This window comes from Coenobita brevimanus, chromosome 64 (assembly GCF_032717465.1).
Source record: "Coenobita brevimanus isolate Jiangsu-jjx chromosome 64, ASM3271746v2, whole genome shotgun sequence".
Lineage (NCBI taxonomy): Eukaryota > Metazoa > Arthropoda > Malacostraca > Decapoda > Coenobitidae > Coenobita > Coenobita brevimanus.
The window spans coordinates 11,478,024-11,504,455 of record NC_137017.1 but is presented as its reverse complement, the minus strand read 5'-3'; the positions used below and the strand labels follow the sequence as shown (position 1 = coordinate 11,504,455).

At 42.7% G+C, this 26,432-nt stretch overlaps 1 protein-coding gene across 1 annotated transcript in view; it reads right to left on the bottom strand.

Annotated features, from left to right (window-relative positions):
* The window catches only part of rl (Mitogen-activated protein kinase rl), a 145,674-nt gene that overhangs the window by 86,638 nt on the left and 32,604 nt on the right, over positions 1-26,432 (bottom strand). The window contains exons 2-4 of the mRNA XM_080276206.1: positions 23,494-23,620; positions 23,175-23,285; positions 5,674-5,808 (exon numbers count right to left, since the gene is read on the bottom strand). Of these exons, the coding sequence (XP_080132332.1) occupies positions 5,674-5,808; positions 23,175-23,285; positions 23,494-23,620 (373 nt within the window). The remainder of the gene's footprint in view (positions 1-5,673; positions 5,809-23,174; positions 23,286-23,493; positions 23,621-26,432) is intronic.

Here is a 26,432-nt window from a genome sequence, read left to right as displayed (position 1 = left end):
AGGTTTCTATCCTTCTGTCTGTGCCTTCATCTAAAGCTTCCTTTCTGGTCGTTCTAGAACCACTGTTGTAGACGGCCATCGTTCTTTTCCTAGATCTATCAACAGTGGTGTTCCTCAGGGCTCTGTCCTATCACCAACTCTCCTCCTTTTATTCATCAATGACCTTCTAAGCTGTACAGTGGGGCACCAATTTTCGCACCTAATTGGGTCCAAAAATAATGCGCGAAAGTGGAATTAGCGAAATTTGGGGCATTGTCTTTATGGCAAAAAGGCTAATTGGTTCCCGGTTATCCTAAAGTAACATCAGATTTTCATTTTCACTTGCAATACAGTACATCAAATCACTATTGTACATTGCATTGTGAGATACAAACAATAAAACTGTACAGTACACATTATATGAGGAGAAACATACCACAGAGACCAGGTTGAGGTGTTTAATGGATGTTGGGGGTAAGTATCCGAGGCACGTGGCGGGCTTATTTAGCCACGCCAGACGTATTGGCGCCACCTCTTGCTGCCTCGCTACCACCATGCTGTTTCCTCATACTACGCACTGTCGATTCTGGGATGTTAAATATACGGCAGATTTCACTGTTTTTTGCGCCCTTGTCCATGTGCTCAACTATCTTCCTTTTCATTTCATTATTATACTGCCGTTTCTTCACTCCAACACGATACTCTCTTTTAGCATTGGCCTTTCCTCCCGACTTTGAATGTCCCGGCCACTTTTTATCACCACCACTGCCTCCCGGCCCTCCCCCCACACCACCAGGCTCTCCCCCCACACCACCAGGCCCTTTCCCCACACTACCAGGTATAGTAGAGGCCATTGAACCGTGAGAATCCAACACAATGGAGCTAGCACGCTCGTACACAATGGCGGGAATGGGTGGACAGAGTGTTGACATGACGTCATTCAAGATGGCGGTGGGTTGCGGGCGGGCGGTGCAGGAAATTCAAAGTTCAAAATATTGTCCCAAACCCAAAATTTGTGCGCGAAAATCGATTTTTTTCAAGCGAAAGTGGAAGTTAGGGAATATTTGGTGCATGCCGCGAAAGTGGATTCCGCGAATCCTGCTGTAGCGAAAGTTGGTGCACTACTGTACATCTAACCCTATTCACTTGTACGCTGCTGATTCCACCCTTCACCTTTCCATTTGGTTCTTGCAACATCCATAACAAGGGATGAGACTATGGCACACCTAATGTCTGACTTGGCTCGTATCTCCGACTGGGGTAAAAATAATCTTGTTGTTTTTAATGCATCAAAAACTCAGTTTTTACATCTCTCAACCTGACACCATCTTTCACAGGAGTACCCACTAACATTTAATAATATCCAGCTCAATCCTGCATCATCCTTGAAAATGCCTGGGGTTTCATTCACTTGGCACTTATCTTGGAAGGATCATACTGCATCTCTTGTAAAATCTGCTTCCAAGAGACTGGGTGTGCTAAGCCGACCCTGTACCTTCTTTACCCCTGCACAGTTGTTGACTTTATACACGGGATTTATTAGCCCCTGTTTAGAGTACAACTCTCATGAGTGGGTCAGCTCCCCACATATACATAAAAATGTACTCTTCTCAATAGGGTGGAGTCAAAGGCTTTTCGTCTCATTAACTCTCCTCCTCTTACTGGCTCCCTTCAACCTCTGCCTCTTCATTGCACTGCAGCATCTTTACCTCTTTTCTATCGCTACTTCAATGGCTCCAGTCTTTCAACCGCAGTGTGTTCAGGAATCTCGAAATGAACGGATCTTGAATTTGGCTCTCTCTCTCTCTCTCTCTCTCTCTCTCTCTCTCTTTTTTTTTTTTTTTTTTTTTTTTTTTTTTTTTTTTAAGGAACAGTTTGTGGGCTCCTGGCCTTTGGTTCCTTCTTTCATGCAGTAAAAAAAAAAAATTACAGTCATCGAGAGGAATGAAGTCACTGAACGTACAGTGAGGTTGGATGAGGAGGAAATGGAAAACGTGAGAGCGTTTAAGTACTTGGATAGAGTGATGATTAAGGATGGAAGTTTAGAGAGTGAAGTGCTTGAAAGGGTACAACAAGGAAGAAAGGTTGCTGGTTCTTTAAAAGAAATAATAAGAAACAGGGAAGTGAGCATGGAAGTGAAAAAGTTACTGCAGGACAGTATTGTGATACCAACTCTGACAAATGGATGTGAAGCTTTGACCTTGTTGGAGGGACACAAGTCAAGAGTGAGAGCAGTGGAAAAGAGTAATTTGAAAGGAGCTTGTGGAGTCACATGGAGAGACAGACTGACAAGTCAGAAAGTGAAGGAGTGTTGCTGTGTGGATGTGAATGTAATATGAAGTGTTAGGAGAAACATGCTTAGGTGGTTTGGCCATGTGGAGAGGATGGGGAGCCAGAGACCAACAAGGAGAGTGTACTGTATGTGAGTGAGGTGGAGGGGGGGAGAAAAAGGGGGAAGTCAAGGATGAGATGGAAGGATGGAGTTTCCATACAGGAGGATGGAGTTTCATACAGGAAATTGTTTTGATGTATGCCCATATGTCACTTGCAAACACCTGTGAGACACCGGAACCATGACCATGGTTTGTTGGTACACCCGCTAATGAATGGCAGCATATGGGCCTCTGGGTAGCCCGATAAGGCAGTTTCTGAGGACCTTGTGATGGCAATAGCTCTATATTTTGACAAGAAAGACTGTGACGAAGTTCAGACAAATTCTGATGTCATGAGATATGTCATGATCACTTTGCGCTTGCACCAGTGGCTTGCTCACTAATCTATGATGTAACCTCTTTCAGTCCAATCACTATTTTATTTCTTAATTCTAATACTGACACTTCCGGAGACATATGGCAACAATTACACCCCTTGGCCTGCCTGACAGAGTCAGTTACCACACACTTGACCATAGGAGAAGGTGCCCAAGATATTTTTCTCTCATGGCGTCACTGGTGGATTCCGATAGTGATAGGGGGCTTATTCCTCATGATGCCAGTGATTTAGATATACAGTAGAACCTCTTTGGTCCGGACCCCTTTAATCCGGACTTCTGTTAATTCGGACAAAATTTAAAAATAATAAGCTCCAAAAATATGTTGAAAGTAATTCTAAAGTCATTTTCAGTATCGGCGCGGAAAGCGATCATCATTCATTTAGTCTCGGATCACGCTAGGTCTCAACATGGGCGCCTGTTTAAACACACGCTAGCATTCGTTCCATCAACTAGTTCACCAACCACTATTTTTACGCTGTATTTCAAAAGTTAATCCTCCTTACCATGCCCCTTAATGCAAGTGTAGCTTCTGCATTGAATAAAGGTGTTAAAAGGAGGAGTTTGCTTACACAAAAATGGATCAGAATATTCTGCAGTGTTTAGTGATTACTGTAGGTTATTTTTTGTACTTAAATGTGCTTTACTTGTACATCAAACATTAGCTTCTTGCCCATATGGGCATTATCAATATGCCAAAGATGACAATGTATTTTTTGCCTACATAAGTTTTATTTTTATTCCAAATATTACAGTTAGCTAAATAATTTATTTTTTTGTCTGCACGGGCCTTAGTCACTACAATTTAAAATGTAGGCTAGTTTCTTGTCATGGCCTTACCTGTAAATTATGCAATACAAAACTATCGTACATGATTAGTTTGGTTATTTTAGTATCCTTTCATCTTTTGCAGTTACGTAGGGTTGACATATGCAACATATGTTAATAATTAACAAACATACCATATTTAGATAGTTTTTGGTATGAACTGGTGATTACCCTGATGGTCCGGACAATCTGCTAATTCGGACAACCCTTCCCCCCATATAGTCCGAATGAGAGAGGTTCTACTGTATCAGATGATGATGCAATAATGTCTGATGCGTCAATAGACGACAGTGATGCTGACTACGATCCTGAAAACAATAGCAAGGCTGACGTGCGTGAGGAGGAAGAGGAGGAGGAAATTAGTAGAGGGCTTAACAATGCCACGCTCTCAGCGACAGGTGGTTCAAGGTTGCCATAATCGTCACATGTCCACATGCTTCACACTTCTTATCCATCTGGAGATGCTACACCTAACATTCTGCCTAGGGTGGAAGAAGATTTTGTGGATGTTCATCCAGGAATTGCTGCAATTCATGCACCCCATTCAATGATTGCAGTTGATCGTTTCCAGCAGAGTTATTTTATCATTATTTTTTCCCAATAGTATTATCCTGTTTGGCTTATATGATCATCTGTATACAAACAAATCACAAAAGAGTGAATAGTTTGAATGTGGCAATAAAACATACACTACCCCTAAAACAGCGGGAGGGGGAGCTGTCAGGTAAGTTTGGCGGGTGAACGTAGTGTTTACATGGGGGGGGGCGTAAAGAAGGGGTTCATTGCACTTACATAATATTACAGCACCCCGGGCTCCTATGCTCCTCATGGGGGAAAGTAGAATTGGATGATGGATGGATGGATGGATACCTTTGGATTTCTACACCTTTAATATACTGAGAAATGTGATTTTTTTTTTTTTTAAATGAATTCTAATTTTGCACAGAGATCAGTAAGCCAATCCAGATTACCCCTCTGAGGTGTAAGGGCCAAAGGGTACATAATCATATCCAAAACTTTGACAGCTACTGAGTTAGGTGATCCACCTAAACCCTGGATATCAAAATAATGATCCTCTGAGATTTTCAAACCTAACTGTACTGTACTCTGCTAAGAAACTACATCGCTACATATACGGTAAAGTTACCATGTGTTTTTCTACGAATTTTTGTTTGCAGAGAATTATCTTGGTGCATGATAACTTCTTACCTATAAAGTGTAATTTTTTTTTTTTTTTTTGCTTAACACACAATGATGCTTAACATTTTTTTGCCTCGAAAAGATTATGATCTGCAACCCATGAAGTTTATTATACATCACGAGAACAATTTTAGTGTGAATAAGTTCTTTAAAAGATGCCACAACTTCTCCATGCAAGAAGGACGGCTATGAATTACATTTTGCATCAATGCAAATACGTGTAGGAAAGTTAATTAATCCTTCCCTGGTAAGTATGGTCAATCCCATTAAAAAATAATACGAGATAAAGATCAACTTATCAATACTTTGTCTCTTGCTTAACATGCCTTCCTTACTCTCTCTACAGCTCCTCCTTATCTTCATTCTATATCTTACTGCTCTAGTCTCTCCTTTAGCACTTACACTCTTTCTCTCCAAAACTGCCAATCATTTATCCTTTAATAACCCTCTGATGCACTTAACTTTTCCTGTCTTGAAAGCATCTATACTGTACAGTATACACCTTTTAAAATCAGTGGCAACATAAAAATGTCCTGCCATAACTTATTCTTCAGTTTCCAGTTTCCAATTCATTATTCTTGTGGTTTCAATAATCACATCATTATAGCTGATTGCATATCATTTTCATCACCAGTAATAATGTTAAAGAAAGCTGGTTTTACACAATGATAATGACATTTTGAAGGTATAATATTCTCACATTGAGTGCAACTATATAAGACAGTTACCGTTCTAACCTTCCCTTATCTCTATCTCTAAGGAGATACAGAACACTCAGCAAACAGTCTAGGTGACTGTTGGTGCAAGATTCTACCAACGTCACTTATTCTAACTCGAGTAATGCAAAAATTTTTGCCAATGCCTCTATACTGACAAGAGTTGCTTGAGCAACATACCTTGAGATCGCAGGTGGTGTTTAGGAGCAGGTTTGATGGCTTCAGGTCCCGGTGAAGCACATTGGCCGAGTGGATGTATTTTAGACCTCGCAAGATTTGATACAGGAAATAGCATACATGGTCATTACTCAATTTCTGAAAAAAAATATACATATATATATATCAGATATAAATTATACTCAACAATCAAAGATTATAAAAACATAATGCTTATATAGCCCTTTTGGCTAATTTCATGTCTGTTCACAAATGAGGCATCTAGAAACAGATGACTGCATGAGCCATCCAAGACAAAATGGAGTTAAGCTGAGCATTGTTTTCATACAAATTCCCTATGTCTGAGCAGGGCATATCTGAGGCATTCTGAGCCTCAAAATAACGTTGCAAGTCCAGTGGAAGCACAACAATTTGTGGTTGTGCGTGTCCTGCTGTGATGCAGCAGGACCAGGTGTATTTACACTCTCCCATTTGCCCACTAAACAGTCATGCTGCTGCTGCCTGAGCTAATGGCAGCACAGCTAGTTTATCATTTGGGCAGCCCCAGTGAATCAAAGCACAAGATTCCAAATTTCAACCCACTCAGCGTGCTCCTACCATTTCCTCCTTGCCCATTTTGTTTAGTCATGTTCCTGGCTTAGTTTGGTGGTCTACTGTATCTCACACTGTGTGAACATATCCTGACACTGATATTTTAGTGCACAGTATTTCTACAACCATGCACACCTATTAATGATCATGAGTGGTAGTGATGATATAGCAGAGCCTAGTGATGCTAATTAGGTAACCTCTTCTCCCTGTGCTAACTTTGTGTTTTTCCCTATGTACTGTTCATTTCATTTCATTATTGAACCAACACACAGGTACTTGCATGTGTCGGTCTTGGTCACCTAACGGTGGCTCTCCATGCTGCTTGATCTCTAACAGGTTCCATATTTAGTCCCTTATCCCTGAGGTCAAACTCAATGACCTCATCCCAGGCCTTTTTCAGTCTACTTCTCGCTACCCTACCCCTAACATAAATGCTTCTTACTTTCAACTATCCTCCCCCATCCTCTCTACATGCCCAAACCATCTCAGTCTACCTATCCTCATCACAACATCAATACACTCCAGTCCCGTCCTACCTCTCAACTCTTCTATCATAAACCTAGACCCCTCAGACCTCACACTCAGGGACACACTGCACATCCACTTAATCACTGCCATTTCTGTATGCTTGAGCCTGTGAATATCCTCTTCCTTTACTGCCCAAGTCTCACTACCATATAGCATTACACTCCTAACACATACCACATAAAAAGATCACTTAGCATGGAGGAAGAGTCCTCTCAATGTCAGGAGAGGTAACAGCACCCTGAACTTCTAACCGCTCCTCACTCAGCCACAGAGCTAGCTCCAGCCCCACCTCCATCACATAACATGTCTCCCAAATAACAAAACTCTTCCACACACTCAAGGGACTCACCAGCGTCTTCAATCCTTTCACGCCTGGCAATCAACATATGCTCTCCCTGACACATTACACACATGAAATCAGCATTATCTCGCAGTCTACCACTAATACCATTACAATTCTTATACACCCACTTATCACAAACACTGCACATGATGGAATTACTTCCCACACCCTTGTGGGAGATTGCACATGGCCACTCCCCCTCTTCTTTGAGAGTACAGCCCTCAGCCCTAGATACCATCTTTGTGCTATTTATTATTTTTATTCCCTTTTTGTTTTATTACTGATACATTATGTTAATGTTTACCAAGGTTATTGCATACTATAATACCATACCATGTGTTCAAAGATTTTATTATTATTACATTAGCATAACCTTGCAACAAAAAACAAACAAATTCTTGGTGCTGTGTACTGTTTATTTACATAATCAATATTTAGGTGGAAGCCATTTTGCTGTGTTACATTATTTGATATCCATATTTGTCCATAAATAATGAGAATCGTACCAATATCATGTATACTGACAGTAAAAAATGTAGTTATTGCACTACAGTGGATCACAGAGTGAGCATGCTCTTATAATCAATGTCATGTACACACACAAATTCTGAATGTCTAAGCTTTATAATGAGACATACCCCAGGCTGATATCTTCATTAGTTGTTGAGTATCATTTGCTGAAATCTTATGGCTCATTTACTCATTTAAGAAAAAAAATAAACAAATAAAATAAAAATAAAATGACACTTGTGAACTTCTAATTCTAGACTCCTCAAATACAGTAATACACTACTGTACACAGTAAACCTCCTGAGCTCCCATAATCATTAAACTGAAGAGACAGTATTATCATAATATAATATTTTTAACAATGTACATTTAGTGGTTGGTGAGGGAGCCCATCATCCACCCTCGGTGTAGCGGTACAGTACAGTACTCAATTTCAGGGTAGCTCTACATTGAGTGGCAAGTCAAATGATTTCCTGTAAACCAGAAAATCATTTAATACTCTGGGTGGTAACCTTATAACCAACCAACACATGTTCCCTAGGTGTCAACATGTGGGTTGACAGAGGGTTAGTGCCCCTCCCCGGAAAACAACTAACTTAAAATACAAAAAAGAAGCCTCAGACCAGGAATGACCAACATGTGACGACAAAGAAACAAACAAAGCACATGATACAGGTTGGAAAATGGAATGTGAGGGGTGTGAATGATGAGGTGAAAGAGAAAGAGATTGTCCGAGTGCTTGAGGGTGCAAAAGTGGACATATGTGGTTTACCTGAGACTAAATAGAGAGGTTAGAGTGTGAGAGAGAGGGAGTATGGATGGGGCATATACATGGGAATCGCTGAGAATGAGAGGCCAAAGTAAATGCAAGCACTGTTGTGCGCAAGAGATGGAATGGATCAGTTGGTTCAAGGATTGTGTGGGTAAGATTAAAAGAAGGACTACATATGTGAGTGATTGTGTGTGTATATGTGTCCATGGCCCCAACAAAATGGGTAGATTCGCATGGCCATGTGGAATGTGAGAGATGTGAATAAGGAGAGCAAGAGGGTCAAGTGGTGAATGTGTTCAAGAGTGTGAGATATGCTGTGATGGCATTGTGTGAAACAAAGATGAATGGGTGTGAAGTGGAGGAGTGGGAGGGTGTGAAATGTGTAAGATCGGGCATGAATGGACGAGGAAGATGCAAGGAAGGAGTTGCTTTGTTGATGAATGAGATGTGGCAGAGTGGAATTAGAAATTACAAATGTGTCAGCTCGAGGTGTCTGTATGGCAAGTTCGAGTCTGAGAAGATGAAAATGGCAGCGATTGTGGCATATGCACCGTGTGAGGACAGGAGTGAGAAAGACGGGTTTTGGGATGAGCTGGATGAAGTGGTGGGAGAAATGCCTAGGAGCTATAAAGTGATCGTAATAGGTGATACGAAAGGAAGAGTAGGCACTGGTCCCGAGGATAACATAATGGGATTTAATCGAGTTCCAGGAGAAAATGATAATGGGTAGGACCTGGAGGATATGTGACAGGAGAGGAGCTTGTGCATCTATAACTCGAATTTCAAACAAAGATGCATATAAATATACGTGGTATAGAGAAAACAGGGATCGTGCTGAAAGGAGCTGGATTGATTACGTGCTCGTAGAGAGGTCGGTGATGGGAATGGTTGCTGATACGAGGGCCATGAGAGGACAATGTGGAGGTCTGTCATATCATATGATTGTGATATGCAAGATCAATCTGAGAAGAGTGAGGTGGACCATGAGGGAGAGGAGTAGTCAGGGAGAAAGACTGAAAGTCGAGAAGCTGGGGATCAAAGAAATGGCAGATGAATACAGGACAAAAGTAGGGGACAAGCAGTGAATTGGAATGAAATGGATCTGGGCAGCCTGTGGAATGCATATAAGGATTGCTTAGTTAGAAACGCTAGAGCAGTGAGTGGTGTGGCAAGAGTAACAACAAAGAACAAAGGTACAGCATGGTGGGATAATGAGGTTAAGAGAGCAGGGGAGGAAAAGAGGAAGAAGTGGCTAGAATGGTTACAGGACAGTGGTTCACTTGAAATAAGAACTGAATATATTGAGAGCAAGAAGCATGTAAAGAGACTAGCGAGGAGGAAAATGGAGGAGGTAAATGATGATCTAGGATGAAAAATGAATGCAAACTACAGTACTCTGAAAATAGGGAGTTATTCTGGAGAGGTGTGGAAATGTAGAAGTGAAAGTGGAAAGAAATGTGATGGTGTGAAGGATGTAGGTGGCAGATTATTAACCCCTTAAACGCGGATCGTCTCGTTTGTGACGCTCGGCCAAGAGGACATAACGGCGGATCGTCGCGTTTGCGATTCTAGTAAATTATGAATAACCGCGGGCAAGCAGGCTCCAGCTGATATTGTCTATCAGTACCGCCACCCTTTGGCTACTTTTAGCACACTTGACCTTTGTACTACTGACCTCGGTTGTTGCCAAGTATCATTTTTTTACCCACCCACGCACCGCTGCTCGGCCCTCCCTCGTCGTGCGATATGGCAGCGCGCGGACAGCTCATACGTGTCAATCTGCGCCTTCCTCTCGCAAGCACTTTAAGCTAATTGGAAACGCTTGTTTCCCCAGTTGTCACACTAGCATTTTTTCCCGCGGTTTGCCCCTGTTTAGCGTCAGTCTAACAGAATCTTTGAAGGTGACACCATGTCAAACTCAAGTTCTTCCGAGTCTGTGCCTTCCAGCCCTCCGAAAAAGGGCTTTGTGACCTCCACCCCGTACAAACCCTTACAAAGAACTGCTAAGGGCCTTAGTGACTCGGCTATAGGGATTGAATTATTGAAAGCGTCCATGGATTATGGTAGTGACGTCGGTGTGTTATCTAGCCTTGCCGAGTCAGACACTCTATCGAGTGCTGAGTCTGAGGTGCCAGAAGTGACAATTCCTGTGCCCAGCACCTCAACAGGAAAGGCTCCAGTGAAAAGGGGCCTAGTGTATGGAAAGGGGGCCAAGAGGAGACGAAGTGGTGACCCAGCTTCCCAACCATTGTCTTCCTCAGACCGGCCATTGTCCCCTACACCAGGTCACGCCGCCGCCATCCCGCCACGCACTCCCAGCCCCATTCTCTCGTCGTCATCTTCAGCTGCACTTTCTCCGGAGTCTTCTGAGTCTCCTTCACCACCTCGGAAGGGAAGTAGGCAGTCTAGTTTACGTAGAGGTTTTCGTAGGCCCAGTGTCCGTGCTAGTAGGAGTAGAAAATTGTCTCCTAGTGTAAGAGTTAGTGCTAAGGTTACTCGCACTAGGCAACTCACCAGTCAGGCCACTGCGAGTGACCTTGAACCTTCGCGTTATCTCCCCACCACCACCACCACCACCACCACCACCACCACCACCACCACCACCACCACCACACTGACACGACCTAGCACAGCCTCTGCCACACGGCCTGCCTCACCGCCTGCCTCACCCACTGCCACACGGCCTGCCTCACCCCCCACCACCTCCCAGCCTAGGCAGAGCACTCTGGATGCCTTCGTGTGGTCTAAGGGCTCAGATTTTGTGCCAGAAGATCTGCCCTTTGATGCCAGTGGGTGTGGGATACAGGCTGACTTCCCTGTCCCAGAGGATGGTGAATGTCTGGACTACCTGTTGGCCTTCCTTGATAACGAAGTAATGGAGCAGATTTGTACCGAGACGAACAGGTACGAGGGGCAATCTGCTGCAGTTCGTGAAGGTGAAGGTGAAGCTGCAATGCCATCCACGTCGCGGATGGCAGCATGGGTTCCTGTAACGATCAGGGAACTATTTGTATTTATCGGCTTCATGCTTCTTATGCCACATAACTGGAAGCACAAGCTCGAGGAATACTGGAGTGCTGACGATCTTTGCCCCACACCCATCTTCAACAAATACATGAGTTGCGATCGTTTCAGGCAACTCATGACTTAACTTCACTTTGCGAACAACGATGAGCCTTCCCAAACTGACCCACTATGGAAAGTGAGGGGAATCCTGAACCTGATCAAGGATAAGTTTACGACGTTCCTTCGGCCCTTCAAGAAAGTTGTGATAGACGAGTCCTTGGTTTTGTTCAGGGGCCGTCTTCGGTTCGTGCAGTATATTCCTGGCAAATGCCACCGCTTTGGAATAAAGTTTTTCGTGCTGTGCGACTGCAAGACGGGGTTCATCCTAGACTTCGTTATCTACACCGCCAGCAATGTGGACTTGGACAAGACTGACCCCCTTGGATTCTCTGGTTCTGTGGTGAAAGTGCTTTTGGAAAAGTACTTTGGCGGGAATCATGTCCTGTATACGGACAATTATTATACAGCTCCCAAACTCGCCAAGTACCTTTCAGAACACGGCGTCGGATCCTGTGGCACTGTCCGTAGCAATAGGGCACACTACCCTGCCTTCCCCGAGGCTGAAAGATCAAAGCGGGGAGACATGCACCTGAAAAAAACTGACAAAATGCTGGCGATCAGGTGGCACGATAAGAGAATCGTCAATGTGCTCACCACAGTTCACAAGGGGGAATTGCAAGCCACAGAGAAGGTCGACAGAAGGACTGGCGATCCTGTGATGAAGCCTGATGCTGTGATTGACTACAACGTCAATATGCAGCTGGTGGACAAGTCTGACATGATGATTGGAGAGATAGACTGCCTGAGGAGGAACTGTCGCTGGTACAGGAAGGTGTTCTTGCACTTGCTTGATATGTACATGCTGAACGCCTTCATCCTGTATAAGATCAAGAACAGGAAGCCAGCAAACTACTCTCTCCGGCGTTTTTCTAAGACTTGTGTGTACCAGCTGCTTCAGCGTTTTGGGCAGGTACTGCCATCAGGTCCCAGGCGCCACCCACACACACCTCCAGACCGCCTACAGTGTCAGGACTACCTTCAGCGACACCGCCTGGAGCCACTGCCTGCCACTGCCAAGAGGGGAAAAGCACTCACGAGGTGTCATGTGTGCAGCCACACTACCAGGCAGGACAGAACATTTAGGCGCACCTCCTTGCAGTGCAAAGAGTGCAAAATTCCCCTCTGTGCTTACCCGTGCTTCTTTGACTACCACAGCCTGACTAGATATTGAAAATAAGGGTAAGAATCTTGAAAATAATACTGAGAGTGACAGTGATACTAGTGTTTAGTTTTCTTTTACGTACTGACAGTGACAGTCTGATGAGTGTAAATTAGTGTATGTAGTTGTAAAAGCACTGACAGTGACAGTGATTTCAGTGTAAATAATTGTACATAGTAATAATATAAGTATTGAGAGTGACAGTCACTCCAGTGTCAGAAGTTGAAAGCATATGTTTCTATTCTATGTTCCGACAGTGACAGTTTGTTGTGTAGAAAATATTATTTTTATAACAAATGACAGTGACACTGATGAATAAGGCAAAAAACTGACAGCTAGAGTGAAAGTGAGCGATAGAAATGAAGTGCGAGTGACCGACAGGAGCGAGAATAAAGTGCCTGCCGTAAGGCAGAATAAACTCGCGCCGCGGTGGTCTTCCTCATTCCCGCTTCACAATACTGGCAGTGACAGTGATTTTTAGGGCCATAATAGTGCCAAGTGAGCCTTTGCGAAGTACTATGAAGGAAAATAATGTAGTATACGTGTTTTTAGCTGTGAAAAGGGAAATGTGTGTTCAGTGACGGGAAGATCGCCGCCGCGCTGCATGTCGGCCGTACGCTCCGTTCATTATAGCCTTATTTTCAGTGCTTATTGTACAAATACGGATTCCAAACTACCTGTACGTTGTTGTATAAAGTGTACTGTGACAGATTGAGGCTGTGGTAGAAAGAAAACCGGGTTTCTGGAGGTGTGAAAGTGAAGACTTTGTTACCCAACTTTGCAAGTCTTCACAAGTCCTTTGGTAGTCCATGAAGGCTCAACATCTGCCTCAGGAGAAAGCTGAATGTAAGTACTATATGCCATAAAAATTTTAATGTTCTAGGGTTAATCTCTGATTTTTGGCAAATATTTTCCCACAGGTACTCAGACCCCGCTACAACCCCGCCACACGGGGGGGATCGGCCGTACACGGCCGCGTTTAAGGGGTTAACCCATGGGGATGAACTTAGGAGCAGATGGAAAGAATATTTTTAAAGCCTGATGAATGGGAAAAGAGAGAGCAGAGTTACAGAAAACATGATTCGTTTTGGGGGTGTGCAGAGAAGGAATGCAGTGCCAGGAGATGTAACACTAGCACGGGTGAAGAGAGCTGTGAAGCGGCTGAAAAATGGGAAAGCAGCTGGCACTGATGAGGTACTGTATATGCAAAGATGATTAAGTGTAGTGGAGAGAGTGGAATGAAGTGCTTGCTGGTGATACGAAAGATGGTATGGCTAAGCGAAACTGTGCCAGCAGAGCCTAAAAATGCTGTGATTGTACGCCTGTACAATAATAAAGGTAAGCAAAGTCTATCTATCTATCTATCTATAGCCCGACGCCCTAATCCCGCAAAGGGTGGCCGCGGACAAAATGCCTCCAAGTCTCTCTGTCACCCACCATTTGACTACCCTCCCCCCAACTCACCCCCCCCTCCCTCATATACCTCTCAATTCCATCCCTCCACCTCATCCTCGGTCTACCCCACCCACTCCCTCCCTCTACCTCACCTACATACACCCTCTTAGTCAGTCTTTCATTCTCCATTCTCTTCACATGTCCAAACCACCTCAGTGTATTTCTCCTAATCTTCTCAACCACATCCACATCCACCCCACAACGTTCCTTCACTTCTTAATTCGTCAACCTGTCCCTCCACGTCACTCCACATGTTCCTCTCAAGTAACTAATTTCCACTGCTCTCACTCTTGACTTGTTCCCCTCTTGCAAGGTCCACGCCTCGCTTCCGTACGTCAGGGTAGGGATCACAATACTATCATGCAGTGACTTCTTAACTTCCATACTTACCTCCCTATTTCTCATCACTGCTTTCAGTGTACCAACAACCTTCCTTCCCTGCTGTACCCTTTCACGTACTTCATCCCCCAGAGTTCCATCCTTACTCATCACACTACCCAAGTACTTGAATGCACTCACATTCTCCATATCCTCACCATCCAATCTCACTGCACACTCTGTGACTTCATTCCTCTCAAACACCATAGCTTTATTTTTGTTTACATTAACTTTCAGATTCCTCCTCCTACTCACTGTCCCAAATTCATTCACCAAACCTTGCAACTCCCATTCATCTTCACTCAACAATACTGTATCATTAGCAAACAGCACCACCGGAATCTTCCAAATCTCACCCTCATTCATTAGAGCCACCCCCACATCCACTGCCCTACCTTGCACCTCCTTTACAACCCCATCCATGTATATATTAAATAGCCATGGAGACATCACACAACCCTGTTTCAGTCCCACACTGAGATCAAAGAACTCATTCAGCTCACCATCCACTCGCACCGCAGCCCTAGCTCCCTCGTACATACTCTTCACAGCACTCAACAATTTCCCCTCCACTCCATATATTCTTAATACCTTCCACATACCTTGCCTATCTATTCTGTCATAAGCTTTCTCCATGTCCATGAAGGCAGCATACACTTTCCTTCCCTTCTCTAGATACTTCTCCACTAAACATCTTAGACCAAATATCTGATCTACACACCCTTTTCCCTTCCTAAATCCCCCTTGTTCTTCTCCAACTAGCTCCTCTGTCATATGCCTAACCCTATCAATGAGTATTCTACCATATATTTTACCAGTCACACTAAGAAGGCAAATACCCCTATGGTTACCACATACTTCTCTCTCCCCTTTTCCTTTGTATAAAGAACAATTATACCTGATTTCCAGTTCTCTGGAACCCTTCCCTCTTCCCAAGCCAATCTACACAACTTCCATATCCACTCCACAACAATCTCACCCCCATACCTCAGCATTTCACCACACACTCCATCAATTCCTGGGGCCTTTCCCAACTTAATCTTCTTCATCACTTCCACTACTTCAGCCCTACTGATCTCTTCCTCCCTCCTCTCATCTCTTCTTCTCCCAGCCATTCCCCAACCACTTATACTCGCACTGCTCTCACTCTCTACATTCAACAAATCCTCAAAGTGCTCCTTCCATCTCCTCAATTTCTCTCTCTTCTCCACCAACAATCTATTATTCCTATCTTTCACTCCCCTACTATTTCCCCTTTCACACTGCCTTACTTTCTTTGCCTCCTTCCAAAACAATTTCTTACTCTCCCTCCATTTCACACTCAGATTCCTCCCAAACTCTTCATCCACTTTCTTCTTACTCTCCTTTACCAGTCTCTTAACCTCCCTTCTCCTGCTCACATATACCTCTCTCTTCTCTCTCTCCTCTTCTCCCCTACCCCTACTCGCTAACCATTCACTATATGCCTTCTTCTTTTGTTCCACAGCTCGTTTCACCTCATCATTCCACCATGCTGTCCCTTGCACACCCTTGCATCTCCTCCTCACTCCACAAACCGCCTCACACGCTGTGCCTATCTCTTCCGTGAATATCTTACAAAAGTGACTGCAAGAATTATCGTGGCAAAGTTTACTGAGTGTGGTTGGGAAGGTATATGGAAGAATTATTATAGAGAAAGTAAGAAAGATATCAGAAGTCCTAGTAAGTGATGGACAGGGTGGCTTTAGGAGTGGCAGAGGATGTGTGGATCAAATATTTGCAGTGAGAAAGATAGCAGGGAAGGCTTGTGCGGACCATAAGGTGTTTATGGCATTCATGGATCTGGAATAAGCAAACAACAAAGTGGACAGGGATGGATTGTGGAAAGTTTTGCACATGTATGGTGTAGATGGTAAGCTGCTGGTAATGAAGCATGTGTAAGACTTAACTGGCATCTAAGTGAATGGTTCACGATCGGCGTGGGCGCGCAACAAGGTTGTGTGATGTCCCCATGGTCATTCAATATATATATGGATGGGGTGATGAGAGAAGTAAAAACACGAGTGATGGAGAGATGGATGGCATTGGTAATGAATGGAATATCTCAAATTTGTTGTATGCTGATGATGCAGTACTACTTGCAAATACCGGAAAAGAACTTGGTAGACTACTAGAGAGTTTTGCTAATGTCTGTGAGCGTCGTGCCTTGTGAGTAAATGCAGAAGAGAGTAAAGTGATAGTTATTGAGAGAGAAGGTGACTCCTACTGCAATGTTACAGTCAATGGAGAGAGACTGGAAATAGTGAGAGAGTTCAAATACCTGAGTACAGTGATAGAAAAGAGAGGAAAATGTGCAAAATAAAGTGAAAAGTAGAGTGACACAAGGAAGGAAAGTAGAAGGTGCAATGAAGGCCTTGATAAGAAACAGAGGCTTGACTGCTACAGGTGCATGAGGCGAAGGAGTGTTAGTGCCAACTTTAACATATGGATGTAAGACTATGGTGTGGCATGAAAATGAAAAGTCAAGAGCGAGAGCAGTGGGGATGGGACTGCTGAGGAATGTACGTGGAATACAGAGTGGATAGGATACAAAATAATGATTCGTGAAAAATGTGGAGTGAGGAAGTCTCTGGACACCAGAATCAAAGAGAGTGTACTGAGATGGTATGGTCATGTGGAGAGAATGGACAACAATAGAGTGGTGAAAAAGGCATATCTGAGCGAATCTGAAGGAGGGAGGAGGCGAGATAGGCCAAGGAGAGGGAGAAAAGATATGGTGGATGAGTGTGTGAGGAAGAGAGGTTTGGAAGTCAGTGAGGCTTAGGGAACTGACAAGAGATCAAGCTGGCTGGATGAACATTGCGAGGAGAAGTGCATTATCAGGGATTTGCCACTCCTTTTTAACGTGACAGTGTCTGGATTGACTCTATCGGGTATGTTTATGAGAAGCTACAGAATGTGGTGATTGTTTTTGGCGTATCCAATAAGGCCAGGATTCTGGGGGCTCAAATGATGAGTGAATGGAAGCGTGGCCCATTGTACTGGACAATTTGGGCTGTCTGGACGTTGCTACTCCTCCCCCTGCCCTAGGGTGGGAAAGGAGGTCCACATGATGATGATGAATGACGATGATGATGCAAGATCATGCAAGCTGAGTGAAAGAAGAGTTCTGGGCAAATGTGGAAGTGTGCATGGAAATGTTTGGAAGGAATGAGAGTTTTTTTTACTGGAGATATGAATGGAAAAGTAGGGAATGTGAAGGTGGATGGAATAGTTGGTGAGTGGGGTGTGCCTGCAGAAGTGGATGAGAATGGCACTGCTCTAGTGGACATTTGTGCAGGAAGGGGGTTAGTGATAGTCAATACCCTCTCTAGGCACAAAATGATACACAGGTATACATGGCAAGTGATGAGGAGGATGGCCGGTGAGCTGAATGAATGGAAGGTGATGACTGATTAAGTGTGTGTAGATGACAGAATGAAAAGGTATGTAATAGATGCAAGAGCATACAGAGGTTGGGGAAGTGGATTTTCTGACCAGCACATGGCGGTAGTGAAAGTCAAGGTTCAAATGCAATAGAGGAATAGGAGGAGGGAAGAACAGCATGAAGCAGTCCATACAAGGAGGATAAAACAGTTGCAAGATGATGGAAAAAAGGCTGAATATAAGATAGAAGTGGAGGAGTCATTGGGTAAATATGATTTGGACCAGATGGGGGAGGTGGAAAATGTATGCAAGACATTGACAGAAGTAATGTGTGCAGTATGCGAGGTGGTGTGTGGGATGAAGAGAAGAAGAAAGGGTGTGCAAGGAACAGCATGGTGGAACGATGCAGTGAGGCAAGCTGTGGTGCAAAAGAAGAAAGCATATAGCGAGTGGATGGGAAACAGGGGCACGGCAGAAGTTGAGAGACAGAAGTATGAGTTATATGTAGAGAGGAAGAGAGAGGTGAAAAGATTAGTGTGAGAGTGTATGATTAGTATCAGAGTGGATAAGGAATTTGGAAGGAATCAGAGTGTAAAGCCAAGCAAATGTAAGAAAATGTTCTAGAATGAGGTAAAGAAAGTTAGACAGGGTGATGAAGAAGTTAGCAGAGGAGTGAGAGATAAAAATGGTAGGTTGCTAGAGAAGAAGGGGAAAAAAGTGGGCAGATGAAGAGAACAATTTAAGGAACTGTTAAACACGGAGAATGAAAGTAATGTGAGTATAAGTGGCTGGGGAATGGCTGGGAGAAGGAGGGTTGTGAGAAGGGAGGAAGAGATCAGTAGGATGGAAATGTGGAAGCAATGAAGAAAGTAAAAATGGGGAAAGCCCCAGGAACTGATGGAGAGTGTGGTGAAATGCTGAAGCATGGGGGAGAGATAGTAATACAACGGATGTGGAAGATGTGCAGATTGGTCTTGGAGGAAGGTAGAGTCCTGGAGGATTGTAAGTCAGGTATAATTATTCCCCTATACAAAGGAAAAGGGGAAAAAGAAGTACGTGGCAATCATAGAGGCATTTGTCTTTTGAGTGTAAAAGTATATGGTAGGATACTTATTGACACAGGTAGGGAAATAAAATATGGTTTCCTGTACACTTAGAAACCATTTACCACGCTGGGTGGTAACCATACAACCAAATTATGGTGCCTGGTGGTTTTGTGTGTAATTGAGACACTCCAGTTGGATTGAGCCAGTGGAGATTTATATCCAAGGGGTGGTTGGGGTTTGTTGCTCATGTAATGCCACTCAGGGATGAGCAAGGCTGGTCACTCTCATCTTAAATGTTAGGACCAACTTGCCTAGCCCTGGGCTCCTATGCTCCTCATAGGGCTACACAGGATTAGATGATGAATGAATAAATGAATGAATGATTAGTTGGAGAACAGGGAGGTTTCGAGAAGGGAAAAGGTTGCGTAGATCAGATATTCATTCTTAGGTCTTTAGCAGAAAAGTTTCTAGAGAGGAGAAAGAAGTTTTATGTAACCATCATGGATTTGGAGAAAGCATGTGACAGGGTGGATAGACAAGGAATGTGGAAAATATTAAGAATATATGGTGTAAATGGGAGGTTGCTGAATGCTGTGAAGAGTCTGTATGACAGTGCAAAGGCTGCAGTGCATGTGGATAGTGAACTGAGTGAATTTTTCTATCTGAATGTTGGATTGCAACAGGGATGTGTCATGTCTCTATGGATGTTCAATCTGTATATGGATGGGGCTATAAAAGAGATACAAGGTAGGGCAGTGGATGATGGAGTGGCCCTAATGATAGAGGGCAGTATTTGGAAACTTCCTGTACTGTTGTTTGCAGATGATACTGTATTGTTAGTAAAGACAAAGGGGAACTGCAAGGCTTGGTGAATGAGTCTAGGAAAGTGTATAAGAAGTGGAATCTAAAGGTGAATGTAGGAAAGAGTAACGTTATGGTCTTCGAGAGAAATGAAGTCAATGAATGTACAGTGAGGCTGGATGATGAAGAAATGTAAAATGTGAGTGCATTTAAATACTTAGGTGGTGTGATGAGTAATGATGTAAGTTTGGAGGGTGAAATGCTTGAATGGGTACACAAGGAAGAAAGGTTGCTGGTTCTTTGAAAGCAGTGACAAGAAATAGGGACATGAGTATGGAAGTAAAAAGGTCGCTGCACGATAGTATTGTGATACCAACTCTTAACATAATGGAAGCAAAGCCTGGACCTTGTTGGAAAGACACAAGTCTTGAGTGAGAGCAGTGGAAATGAGTTATCTGAGAGGAGCATGTGGAGTTACATGGAGAGACAGACTGACAAATGAGGCAGTGAAGGAGTGTTGTGGTGTGGATGTCGATGTGATAGAAAGCGTTAGGAGATATACAATGAGATAGTTTGACCATATGGAGAGGATGGAGAGCGAGAGAATAATGAGAGTGTATGTGAGTGAGGTGGAGGGGAGGGAGAGGAAGGGAGAAGCTGAGGATGAGATGGAGGGATGGAGTGGAGAGGTATATGAGAGAGAGGTGTGTGGCCTGGGAGCAGGGCAGCGAAATGGTGGGGGACAGGGCAACACGGAGGCGATTTGTGTGAAGCCACCCCTTACGAAATTGGGGTGTCTGGCAACAGATAGATATAGAGAGACAATTTACAGATTGTATCAATTACTGTATACTTACACCTATTTTTGTCAACAACATTTACACCCTTAGGACTGAACAGGGAGGCTGCCAGAAATCAGACAGCATGGAGAGTTGGCATTAGGTGACCATGGCCAATACATGAATGCATGTTGGAGTCTTTATAGATGATATGATATGCTCCAATAATATATGGAGTGGGAGGGAGCAAGAAATAGGAAATGAACAGTACAAAAGTAAAATAACTACCAACAGATTATCCAGCAAAAATGACCAAATACCATGTCATTTGCACCACACCACTTAAGCCTCTTACCACTTCAATCCAATTATTTTTTTTCTATTTTAGTCCTGCTATCTCTACAAGATTTTAATGAACTTACAAAGGAAGTCTGGATGTTGCTACTCCTCACCCTGCCCTAGGGTGGGAAAGAAGTCCAGATGATGATGATGATGATGATGACAAAGGAAGTCTAGTTGTGAAGGGGATTAACGCCGTATCTAACCCCTTACACTAGTAAGACAAATTTCAAATAGGCTGACCAAAGGTCTCTGATGGTAACAGAATAAAATAAGAACTATGTTATGTCATTAGAATTACTGTTGTTGCTGTTGCTTAACTCCAGTCTGTCTAGCTATGCAGACCTATTGACCACAGTTACCATAAGCAACTGCTTCTATGGGGTCATATAAGAGGTAAGGTACAGTTTATACACCATGCAGGGAAATGGCATGATTCCACAGTGCAGTACAGGAAAATATGAAGAGATATGGCTTACAAGTGGACACCATAACTACTGTACTTAGCTCAGAGCAGGGTGCACACCATAAGCACAAAAAGGCCCATCATCAGCATCACATCATTAAAGTGAAGAGGTTAAATATCTCTGCTCTGCCTACTCCATGCGCTTTATCTGATCTCATTGCTCTTCCAACAGCTGAAGGGTGCAGAGTATTCTGTCAACTGCCTAAAAAATGAAGGGGTAAAACCCACATTTTGTCCACTTCATATATATCCACTTCTATCTTTCATCAATTCTTTTGCTTCAGAATTCTATACTACTCTCTCAAATATTCACTATCATACCAAAACATATTCTTCTTAGCATTCCACGCCTAAGCCCATCTTTGGTACGGTACTGGTGCAGCTGCAGGGGGGGTGGTCTCCCTTTCATAATGTGTAAAATAATTTAAAAGTATCAATAAAAGTACATAAGTAGTCATTAATTTGTACTTTTATCTACAGTACTTAATCAGCCATTAAAGACTGCTTCCTGTGTTGTTTCCTTTATGTTTAACCCATCAACTGTGCCATTAGGATTCAAAGGGACCTCTGTGGTGCAAAAAGAAACACTAATTCTCAAAGTTTCTAGTATTCCAGCTCTGTTTTTACAGACTGATCGGGAATGTAATGCAGAATATGTTTATAAATTTTTAGGTTATTATATGCTATGGTTTAGGTGCTACAGATATCTAAAGTGACAGTATCACTACATCAACCATGACACTAAAAAATAAAAAAAAAATAAAAATAAAAAACATCCATCCATCCGCCATCCAATCCTACGTTGTCCCACGAGAAGTGTAGGAGACCGGGGCTAGACAAGTTGGTCCTGACATTTACGATGAGAATGACCAACCTCACTCAACCCTGAGTGGCACTGTGTGAGCAAAAAAAAACCCAACCATCCCTTGGATAAAAACCTACACAGGTTCAATCCAACTGGAGCATCTTAACTACCCCTAAACCACCAAGTGCCATAATCTGGTTATATGGTTACCACCCAAGGTAGTCAATGACTTCCTGGTGTACAGGAAACCACTTGGCTTGTCACTCAGTGTAGAGTCACCCATAGGCAGAAAGATGAGGAAAGAATGAAGGCAAGAAAGACAGAAGAGGGAGTGTAAAGTCATCCGCAGGCAGAAGGAAGAGGAAAGAATGAAAGAAAGACAGAAGTGGAAGGAAGGAAGAGAGGAAACGGCAGATACCCAAAACAGCACTGCACTAAGTGAGTGGATGGTGAGTGCCCCCACCTAAAAAAAAAATAAAAATAAAAATAAAATAATAATAATAATACAGTAATAATAATTAATTTTCTTGGAAGCTGCTTTATTGTTATGAGATGAAAGATGGTATACAGTATTATTATAAAGTAAATTGGATGCCTTCATTTGACTTACAAATGAACAGCTGGCCACAATTCATGACAAACAAAGTACAGAAACTATGATTTATGGCTCAGCTTCCGTGAGGTATGTAGCAGTCGAATACCTGGCATTCCAGAATGGAACTCGCAGTTCTCAAGTTAACACTTGATACATTTTCAGTTACCCTAGATAGCTGCTGTACTATTTTTGTAACTTTTCTTGCTGCTGAATCTTAAGAAAAGTGACAACCAAAATTAAGGCTCTCCTCACAACAAAATCCTTGCTGCATCCCTGATCTTCAAACTAACAAACTTATAGTCTACACACTAGTCTTTTTTAAATCACTACTTTTCACACGTCTCTCTCTCATTTTTAATTTTTAATCAATAGCACTAACATATCACACAATTTCTCTGGAACATACCTGAGATTTGAGAAGCTTATAAAGGTCTGTCTCCATTAAGCACTGTACAATGTAAACATCCTTCATGGACTCAATTGTCTCTGCTCGTATTATATCTCGGATGTCTATTACCTGCAAAACATAAGAATGCATTTACCACATTTTCCAGCAGAAAAACAGTATCAACTTTATGGCATAACTGAGTGCAATACTGTAAATACTATTCAGCAATCACCATGGCAAGACACGATACAGTATATGGTCTTGTAGATGTGCATCAGTAACTTGGTGAAATACAGATACAGTACATTGTATCACACTCAAAAAGTGCCATACTTACATTTTCATGTTTAAACCTGGTTAGAATTTTTATCTCTCGGAGAGTTCTCTGGCAGTATGTCTGGTGTTCAAAGGGGGAGATCTTCTTTATTGCAACCTTGGTTTTGGTCACACTATCATTTGCAGATCTGAAAATAACACATGTGAAGTCTCATTCTTCTGTAAGTTCTAATGTTTTCACTCATATGTCAAAACTATCTGATACAATATTGTATTAAATAAGATATTACCACGATGGTTAAGGTTCTTGACGACATTCAGGCATCCAAGGACTACACTCACATTCTTTCTATTATTATTATTATTATTATTTTTTTTTTTAATAATTTCTCCACTGGTACTCCTACCCTACGTTGATACAACATCTAGGCTATGACAACAAACCAGGATCTTCACAATTAGCTATTATTTTCAAATTCAATCTCCTCAACTCCTTCTACACCCACCATTCAGCACCCATAACTTCTACCCCACCAACTACTTACCCTCACATTTCAGCAGAAAAACTTATATCTGTCAGAGTTACCCAACAAATAGTGTACTGAACTGAACCCCCTCCCCCTGGTTTCATAGGCTTAAAAAATACAATGCATGGAGGCTCGTCCATCCAAAAATACACCATACAGAAGATCCACCCTAGTGTATACAGACATTTCAGTTCACAGATAGCAAAATGAAGTATGGTAGCTATACAGCATTATTAAACTGAAATCATACTCTGCCATGACAAACAGAAAGCTCTCACTATACTAAACGTTATTACACTGAATTTCAAATACCGGTACTGTTTATCAACCACTATGGCCCTACTGTAAAAACTTTGTCCTAAAAAAACTAGATGTCTATCTATATATAGCCAGACACCATAATCCCATAAGGGGTGGCCATTTGTATTTTGGGCTGGTTGTTTTTGGGGAGGAGCAGTACCCCTCCATCAACCCACTTATTGACATAAAGGAACACATATGGGTTGGTTATATGGTTACCACCCAGTACTTTAAGTGCTACAGGGCTCTCGAGAGCCACAGTAATAAATTTCTGAACACAGTTTGATGAACTCTTTCATTCTGTATGACAAAAAATGAGATTGGAGCAAATCAATATATTGATGTGTTTTAGTGCCTTAGGGGATGGAGGGTGGAGGGGCCTTAAAATCCCAAAGGAGCACTTGTTGGGTTAAGGCAAGATACTGTTTTGGGAAAATTTTTACCTGATGCATATTTTAGTTGGCATGCTTTCAGGGTTGTTTTAATTATTTATGTGGTAGGCGGGGGCCCTCACCATCCACTCACTCAATGTAGTGCTGCTTTGGGTGTTTCCCCTTTCCTCTCTTCTTTCCTTCCTCTTTTGTCTTTCTTTCCTTCATTCTTTCCTCTTTCTTCTGCCCGCAGGTGACTTTATACTCCCTTTTCTGTCTTTCTTTCCTTAATTTTTTCCTCTTCCTTTTGCCTATGTGACTACACTGAGTGACAAGACAAATGGTCTCCTGTACACCGGGAAACCATTTACTATGCTGTGTGGTAACCATACTGTACAACCAAATTATGGTGCCTGGTGGTTTAGTGGGTAATTAAGGTGCTTCAACCAGACTGAGCCTGTGTAGGTTTATATCCAAGGGGTGGTTGGGGTTTATTGCTCACGTAATGTCACTCAGGGATGAGTGAGGCTGGTCACTCTCATCTTAAATGTCAGGACCAACTTGCCCAAGCCTCGGGTTCCTACGTTCCTCACTGGGCTATATAGGATTGGATGACAGATGGATCAATGGACATAATTATATATTTGGGGTGGTCTGGTGGGCAAAGCCCTGGTTAGGTTTCAGCTTCCCTTCAGTTACCGTAGGTTTCCAATCACCACTATTCACAGTTTTTAAGTTGTGCACATTTGAGTTTGTTTGAAGCACTTGACACATCCAGTTGGAGGGAATGACCATAAACACGCTGTCACGAACATTTAGGTGGCTTTTTTTAATGATGCCAAGTAGGTATATTTTGCTCTCTCTCTCTCTCTCCCACTCAAATGTTAATAACGTGTGAAGTACCTAGTACTAAAATTATTTTCCTTAAGAATGTGGGTTTGTAAGAAAACCACTTCAATCACTGCATAATTATCATGATATTTTACCTCTACTGTTTCTTGAAGTTGATTAGCTACATATAAGATTTGTGAATTAACAGATCTGTACCAGTCCATAATTTCTGAGTGTTGTTTCTTGATAGAAAATTGCCACAGCCATTTTCATGTACAGCTGTATTGACTATATTATCTGTGTACATTTTTATTCTCCTCATCCACCCTCACTGTACATTCACTGACTTCACTACTCTCGAAGACCATAACTTTACTCTTCCCTACATTCACCTTTAGAATCTGTTTCTTACACACTCTCCCAAACTCATCCACCAAGCCTTGCAGCTTCCCTTCATCTGCACTTAACAACACAGTATCATCTGCAAATAACAGTACAGGGAGTTTCCAAACACTGCCCTCTCTCACTATGGCCGATCCAACATCCACAGCCCTACCTTGTATCTCTTTTATAACCCCATCCATATATAGATTGAACAACCACGGAGACATAACACATCGAAAATGTGAGTGCGTTTAAGTACTTGGATAGTGTGATGAGTAAGGATGGAAGTTTAGAGGGTAAAGTGCTTGAAATGGTACAACAAGGAAGAAACGCTGCTGGTTCCTTGAAAGCAGTGATAAGAAAGAGGGAAGTGAGCATGGAAATGAAAAAGTTACAACATGACAGAATTGTGATACCAACTCTAATGTATGGAAGTGAAGCTTGGACCTCGTTGGAGGGACACAAGTCAAGAGTGAGAGCAGCAGAAATTAGTTATTTGAGAGGAGCACGTGGAGTCACATGGAGAGACAGACTGACAAATGGGGATGTGAAGGAGCATTGTGATGTGGATGTGGATGTGACAGGAA